We start from the raw sequence: 8,357 nt of genomic DNA on the forward strand, positions 1-8,357 counted from the left end.
TGCTGGTCCTACCTATGTGTGTCTCAGGAACTTTCCAGAGATTCCTTTGAGTGCTTCTAAATTTTGCGTAAATGGGATGTTGTCACTTGTCCCTTTTTTAAACCAGTAAGCCATTTTCCCTTCTTTTCCTGGAAAATTAAAGGAACAGGAACTAGGAAATAATGTATTAGTTAAGGTTCTGTTGATTGAAAGCAACAGAACCTAATTCTGGCTAGCTTAAACCATGGTAGGATTTAATGAAGAATGCTGCAGAATCTTAGGTATCTTGTGGCTGGGAAAGAGGAGGTTCAGGCAGTTCCTGGGATATTAGCAACAGGTAGCTGTCAATTAACTGCCCCTGCACCACCCACTGCTGCCGTCATCAATATGGCATACCACAATGGCTCCCAGCCTCTGTATGTCTGGGTTCCAGTGTTCAAATTCTAGAGACAGCAAGAGAAATTGCATTGAGTCAGGCATCCTTCCCTAGGTCACCCTCCCTGTATATGGTCAGAAATGCAGGATTACATAGTAAAGACACAGCTACTGAGGGCCCACTTCACTGTATTGGGACCATTTGCAGAGGAGGGAAAATTGTGAGCTATGCACTTAGAGAGGTGATAACCATAAGTTTGCAGAACAAAAAATTGGAGAAGAGAAGGATAACACTATGCTACGATTTCTTCTGAAAACAGACTAAAGGAATAGCATTTCCATTTGGAAATTCTCTCCTGGCATTTCAATATTTATGGATTCCTGAATTCTGAATTCTGAGAAAAATCAGTTGAGAAATTAGGAAAATGGTGAGAAACATTCTAATTTTCCTGTGAGAATTACAGCTTAATAGTCAGTATAGAGAGCTTACTGGCTTGAAGAAATGCACTAACTTCAAGATGAGGAAACCCTGACATGTGGAGATGAAAGTTAAGCTGAACTGGACAGCAGCAGTAAAGGAGCCTCAGTCAGACTTTCTTGTATCTGTTGCTGTGTTATAAGTGTGTGTTCATGGCCTTGTCCACTGCTACCAGTGAACCATTTCTGCAAATAAACTTTCATGTGTTCATAGGCATAGTATATGTTTTACAAATCCTATGAGAGGTGTTCTAAGAAATGCCAAGTTTTAGAAACAAAATATGCCCTTAAATCGGCAATTTTGACAGTTGCTTCATTCTGGTGCTGTTCGTCTTGCCAGGAGATCAGAATATTATCTTATTTAAATAGTATTGGAGGGGATAATTGATGCCTTATTAGTATAACAATGTCATGTAAACAATGATTAAAGCATTAAGTATTTGTGATGTTACCTTTCAATCTTTAAATGACTTTTCTTTAGTATTTATTTGGTGATAATATTCATTTCTTTTTAATGTTTTCTCTATTATCTTAATGTTGTTGGATTTTATAATCTTGTCATAATATATTGGCTCATAATAATAATCATCATTTGTTATATCTTTTTAAAACAGAAGACTACTAAAACTTTTCATATAATCCTGTTACAGAAAAAACAGTTATTGGCTTGTTATTATAGTCACATATTATTTTTCATAAACTTGAAGTGTTATGAAAATCATATGAATTTGGGAATTCCCAAGCATTCGCAGAAATTCTATTTCCTTGTTCCCAAATCCCAATGATTAATATCTGCCAGGAGTCGGAAAACGGTGAAAGGAAGTAACATCCTATGTTGGATACCTGGTAGGGTTAGTGAAGAAATGTTATTGCTGAGCTCTGTGTTACTCTCATGAATGATGCCATTGAGGAAGTCACATTTGTTGAGAGGAAGGCGGATACACAGAGTTTTGCTGCTGTCTGTTGGATAAGAACCTCCTGGTCAATATCAGCTCCTACTGTAAGTCAGAAAAATCAATCCAATGATAAATGAAAAGTGACCAATGTGCTGGGAAATAACTTATGTTTTGGCTTCAGAGGAAATTTTAGAAACAGTGCAAAGTGAAACATAAAAACAAACTATGAAGAGGTTCATGAATTTCCCTCTGAAGCTGATAGCCATATTTTAGCAGATGGAGCTCCTACCATTGGCACAACTCGGGTTGAAACAGTGTGTCCAGGAAACCCTATGTTAAAATTCAGTGTGTTGGGAATATTGTTCCTCTATTTGCTTGAGTTAATTTTTCAAATTAGTGTACTGTAGCTCAGCTGTGCTCTGAGGGAATGAAGAAAAGATTGGTAAAATCTGATGGAGAACACTGGTCAGGCAGGCCACATAGAATCCCTGGGGATGGTGGTTCCTGATAAATAGGGGAGGAGGACCCGAGCCAGGCTTGGGCTGGGCTGGAGGAACATAAAGATAGGATCTACTCACAACTCCCAAAACTGAGGGGTCCTGATAACACATTATTTCACTCTCAGCCATGCAAATTCATTATTTTTATGGATAAAATAGCTTTAAAAAACTAATTTACATTGGAATGTTAAAATATTTATATAGAGATTATTGGGAATCCCCTCCTAAAGCCCAAACATAAAAACTACCAAAAAAAAAAAAATTCTGTGTAGGCTAAGATTGCAAATGACTGATGGAATATAATTTAAATTAAACATGGAAAATATATTTCCTCTTTAATAAAGATCTAAATTATACCCTTTTTAGGAGGCTTCAGAAATGAAATTCAACTATTAAAAAAGTATAGAGATGCCTTTAGAAAATAAACTTTTCTTTTGCTGTATTATAAAATAAAGAACTTTGATGAGAATATTTCCAAAGTTTTTAATAATCGATTACACTGATGTTTCTAGGTATTGTAGAGAACACCAAGAAATCAAATCTTCATCTTTGGCAGACCAGAGGGCTATTATTTTTAGGTAAAACAATTAAAATCTGCTTTTAATAAATCACAAATTTTGCAAGTTAGCCATTAACAGGAAGTGCTTTTCAAAGATGGGCCCAATACATAAATAAGCCAGGAAAACATACCTGCATTAGTTTTGCCCATCAACTTCTTATGCTGGCCTCAGGAGATTTATTAACAGCATTCAATATTTTAGGTAGGCTGGATGTGGTGGCTCATGCCAGTAATTCCAACACTTTAGGAGGCTGAGGTGGGAGGATGGCTTGAGGCCAGGAGTTCGAGACCAGCCTGGTCAACATAGTGAGCCCCTTGGTCTCTCTGAAAAGAAAAAAAATTTAGGTATCCTGTGCCTACCTCCAAAAACAAACTCCAGAGGAACTGGATTTTTTTTTTGTTTGTTTCATGTATTGGGATAATGGCTTCTTTTGCAGTTACTTACAAAGCATTTAAGGGTCAGTAAAAATATTTTTTCATCCTTAATAACATGAATTCTCTAATTTGTATGTGATATAATGCTAGATATTGTGCCAAAAGGGTTACATAGACATAATCCATGCCCATTTTCAAAGATAATACTAATGTAGAGAATAAGAATCATTATTATTGTAGTAATTATTATTTTAGTAATAGTAGTAATAATCATAACAATTACATCAAACACTTATTAAACGCTTATTATGTGCCAGGTACTGTGCAAACAGTTTCCACATATTAGCTCTTTAAATGTGATCACAAGCCCCATGAGTTAGGTAGCATTATGTCCATTTTATAGATGCAGAAACTGAGCTTTGAAGAGGGAAAGCAGCTCGTGCAAGGCCATGCAGGCAGTCATTGATAAGGGTGGGAAGCAAGAAGTTGAAGTCTGAGATGTAAGTTCACAGACACAAGTACACAAACATTTACAAGATACTCGTATGACATGTGGGGTTGCTTGAAATATATAATTGACTTTCCGCAGCACCAGAAAGTGTTTGGACAGATTTCAAAGTGATCTAGCACTTCTTTAGAGGACTGCCCTGTGACATTTTTCCGTGTGATTTTCTGCCTCTTGTCTTATACTTTTGGCATTTCTTCTGCTTTTAGAGGCTATGAGTCAACAGCATATTTTTAGTACCTTCTGTGTGCCTAGAAGTGGCCCCTGACTCAATGGGAGTGTATAACTACCATGGGCCAAATCGATGTGCTTTCCTGTCAGCCAGGGGAGTATGGAAGAACACGCTCCCCTGATTCCAACAGAACTTGCTGCCACTCTGATGTCTTCATTGTAAGGTCTCTAAATGAATGTTCAAGAATTTCATGTTAAAGGCACGTGTCATATGTGTAACTTGTAAACATTTGTGTACTTGTCTCTGTGTCCTTACACCTCAGGTTTCAACTCTTTGTTTCTCACCTTTATCAGTGACTACCTGTGTGCTGTGTGGCTTTGGACCAATTGCTCTCCCCGTCTAAAGCTCAGTTTCTGCATCTGTAAAATGGATATAATGCCATATATACATAGATATAGATATACATACAAAAATCTATATACACACATATACATACATATACAAACTGAAATATATAGTTATATAAATATTTCAGTTTAAGTCTCAATCACTGAAGAATATTTTTATAATGCCCTTTGGCAATTTTACCTGCTGCCTTTGCACATTCTGGTGAATTTCTAAATGGAAGTCTGACAGAGATTAATCTTTTAATGCATCATAAATAAAAAAGAAAATCACAGAATGATGTAACTGGAGAGGACTCTGGGTATCTAAAGTGTTTCATGAAAGATTAATGTCCTTGATCTGTTTGTAAGTGTTTTGGAAAAATCCTCCATGGTCAAATAAAACTTGACAATGTTGGATTGAAGTCAAATAGGTTTTTTTTTTTTTTTTTTTTTTCCTGCAGAACTCCACAGTCTTTAATATGATAATGTGTTTTGTGAATCTACAAGACAAGGAATGAAGTGTTTCAACACTTACTTTACCTAGATTCTCATTTTGGGACGGGCTGGTCAAGCTGAGTCAGCTAGTATATTCTCTAGATGGAGATGATGGCTGATGCCTTTTTGAGAGCAAGAGAGTCCCCAGGGGAAGCAAGGATATATCAATTGCTCCTTTTTCATGCCAAGGATCCTCAGTCTCTAGAGACTCAGAGAAGGCTGAAAGGCTACCCTAGGCCATCAGGGCTACCATTCATTGTGACCCAATGCTACAGAGAAGCTCTGAGCTCAGTGCAAAGGAATGACCAGCCCTTGAGAATCAGGAAAATTTATTTGTTCCTGACCTAGTCCACTGAGGACATACAAGGAGTGGGGCAGGGGAGTGTCACCAGCTGTGGTTACAAGCCAGTGTGATTCTCTTTCACTAAGAAAACTGGTCCCTGTGAGTTTAGGTTGGGAAGCACCAGGTTAAAAAATGTTTAGGCCAGGAGTGGCCACTTACTCCAGCCTGGGTGACAGAGTGAGATTCTGTCTAAAAAAAAAAAAAAAAAAAAAAGATGTCTTCTACTGAGAACCTCTCAGAACTCTTAATACGAAAGTGTGCATTGTGAAGAGTGGGAGTAGAGTATACAGGAATTTTAAAAGCTACTTGGTCATGAAACTCTCGCTTTGTGCAGGATTTGAGGGGCACTAATATTCTGAGGAAAATACTTTGGGAAACATTGATCTAATCCAAACTTCTCATTTTACCAGCAAACAACTGTGGGGCCCTCTCAGTTTCCTTTCTCCATCATTGTGACGAATTCATTGGAATTAATTCAATTAAACCTAGGGTCAGTTTTGAAGAGATTTATTTAGCAGGTAAACCTCTTTTGTACATTTCGAGGGAATTTTGAGTTTCCATAGTCAAAAACCACAGATCAGTTTAACCAACCTTTATGGAATATCACCTATGCCCAAAGACCCTTTAGCTACAGTGATGGTCTACAAAAATATAAACTGTAATTCTTGCAATACAAGAGATTAGTAATAATGGTAAATATAATGATGATGACACCATGAATAGCTAACATTTATTGAATGCCTTTCTATTAGGCACTTTACTAAGTATTTTAATCCTCCCAACAATGTATGAGGTAGGGATTATAATAATTCCCATTTTATAGTGAGGACTCTGAGGTTAGGAAATTATCCTAACTTAAACATTAGGTATAAGCACGAATAGAAAGGTGTTATCAGCCTATAAAACATTCCTTTATGAGTGATACAAGTGCTATATAAATTCAGAGAAAAGAAAAATAGTTTTAGAAAGCCTTGATCAGTGAGTGTGAAGTACATGGTGGCCCAGTTACTGTTTGGTTGCCCATCTCTCCTCCCTCGGGATCAGCACCCCCTTACTTGGGAAGAATTGTTTTCCTTTTCACTGTGAGGTTCTTTCTGGCTATGCGGTGGGGCATATTGCCTCAAACTAACCCTGTTCCAGTCTTGGAGAACCTTGAAATTGGAACCAAGGGAAGAGGATTGCCTCTTGAATGGTAATTCTCTAAAATCTAGTCTGAGATGCTGATGCCTAGTCCCTGGGTCGGTGGAAGGAGCTGGGCTGTGAGAGCAGAGAATGCTGTTGATGTCAACAGAGAGGCAGGTGCTAGGAGGAGAGAGAGGGAGGTCTGGAGGGTTTCTGGGCATCTCTGAGGCTTAGGGGTTGGATCATTGTCTTCATTGCTGGAACAAAGGACTTACCATACCTGCTCTTCTGGGAATGAAACTGTCCTGCTTTGCAAAATAAAATGTCATTAGAAAGAGATCCTAAAAACCCCACACCATAGAGATGTGCACAGATCCCTAGAAGTATTCAGGTTCTGTCTGTTGGGTGCTAAACCAAGACTCTCAAGTATGTTCTAAAGAGAAACTGGTGTGTGTAGGCTGTGCACTCCCAGGGAGATAAAAATTTATGAACTTTATGGGTTGGGCTTGGTGGCTCACACCTGTAATCCCAGCACTGTGGGAGGCCAAAGCAAGTAGATTGCTTGAGCTGAGGAGTTTGAGACCAGCCTAGGCAGCATGGTGAAACCCCAGGTCTACAAAAACTACAAAAATTAGCTGGGCGTGGTGGGATGTACCTGTAGGCGGGAAGATCGCTTGAGCCCAATAGGGAGAAGGTGCAGTGAGCCATGATTGTGCCACTACACTCCAGCTGGGTGACAGGAACTTTATGGGGAATGGGATGTTAGAGACTGAGTAGAGACTAGAGGAAAAACAAAAACAAAAACAACCTCCCCCGACTTGCCATACCATTCTATTAAAAAAAAGTTAATTGGCAAATTAAAATTGTATGTATTTATGGGGGTATAATATGATGTTATGATATACGTATACATTGTAGAATAATTAAATCCAGAGAATTAATATATTCACCTCAAAACCTATCTTTTTTCTGGTGACAACATTTGAAATTTACTGTCTTAGCAATTTTGAAATATACAATGCTTCACTGTTAACTACAGTAACCATGCTGTGCTGTAGATCTCAACAAAATATATTCTCCTGTCTCAACTAAAACATTGTACTCTTTGACAACATTTCTCCATTCCTCTCACCCCCTCCAAAAACACCCATTCTTTATGTTGAAGAGAATGGCTAAAATGTCCCAGGCGGTTTCAACTGACAGCTTCAGTGTTTTCCCCATCACATTTCAATGTTATTAATAAAAAGGGGAGGGGCGATATATAATTAGGACAGGCTGAAAGTACCATTGTAACCACTTTCTTGACTTCACAGAAAAAGTCCTCCTGTTTTCATCTGTAAAATGGGAACTGCATGAATACCATTCTTCTTTTCTTCAACCTGCAAAGAAAAAACAGATGCAAAGCCTTTTATCAATTACAAAACAGTATACAATGTGTGTTATTACTCACAGTTGTCTTTCTGTGACCAAACACTTTATAACCCTGTGGCGAGTCAGCCTTACTCTCAGGAAGTGGACAATATTTGGGGAAGGAGAAGCAGCAAGATATTTCAGGATGGTAGCCTTGGTGGATCCAAAAATTCTTTGAGAGAAATGGGAGATAGAACTTTCTTCCTGCTTTGGGTTTTATCCTGTTAGTCTTTTCTCTCTTCACTCCTATTTTCTATGGAGAATTTCCTGGTTTTGGAGTTTTGGTGAGTTTTATGGAGAGGAGGCAGAAAATCTTTAGCTCCAACAGAATGAAAGGATACATGCAAAGAAACCTAGCACAGTACCTGGTACCCAGTTCTCTTTTAACTTGGTTTTATTCGTTCACTCCTGGTAGGACATTAATAAGGGTTTTAGCCCCCTCCTATTGAAAACGATTAATTCAGTTAAGAATCCAGACAGTGTGGACAAATACAGGGTAGGACAAGCCTGTTTCTAAAGCAGGAGCTGGGTAGGGAGGGTGAGAAGGGCGGGAAGAATAGAGAAATACGTGTCGTCTGTGTTGCTGCTGTTGCAACCACCACAACAAACAAACAAGTGAGAAAAAAAAAGAAAAGAATTGTGCATACCAGAAAGTGTGCTGTTTTGGAAGAGGCTGGGGAAAGTGTGGATGGCTCCAGTGGGTCCTGTTGGATTGAAGTCTGACAGTGGTGATTCCCTTCAACAAATGGTCGTGGTGGGAGGG

The 8,357-nt window shown here is 38.5% G+C and overlaps 1 protein-coding gene across 5 annotated transcripts in view; it reads right to left on the reverse strand.

Moving 5' to 3' along the window:
• Positions 1–8,357, reverse strand: part of LOC105532062 — a 14,826-nt gene that overhangs the window by 4,912 nt on the left and 1,557 nt on the right. For 2 of the 5 annotated variants that reach the window (XR_001004902.1, XM_011970141.1), the window contains exon 2: positions 7,155–7,563. Coding sequence is in view for 1 of the 5 variants with exons in the window: in XM_011970141.1 (XP_011825531.1) it covers positions 7,492–7,563 (72 nt within the window). In the remaining 4 variants the exon portion in view is untranslated. Of the gene's footprint in view, positions 1–1,674; positions 1,830–2,917; positions 3,111–7,154; positions 7,564–8,241; positions 8,299–8,357 lie in introns of those variants that run through there. The other 3 variants (XR_001004904.1, XR_001004903.1, XR_001004905.1) reach the window with 3 other exon arrangements.

This window comes from Mandrillus leucophaeus, unplaced genomic scaffold, assembly GCF_000951045.1.
Source record: "Mandrillus leucophaeus isolate KB7577 unplaced genomic scaffold, Mleu.le_1.0 Scaffold93, whole genome shotgun sequence".
Classification (NCBI taxonomy): domain Eukaryota; kingdom Metazoa; phylum Chordata; class Mammalia; order Primates; family Cercopithecidae; genus Mandrillus; species Mandrillus leucophaeus.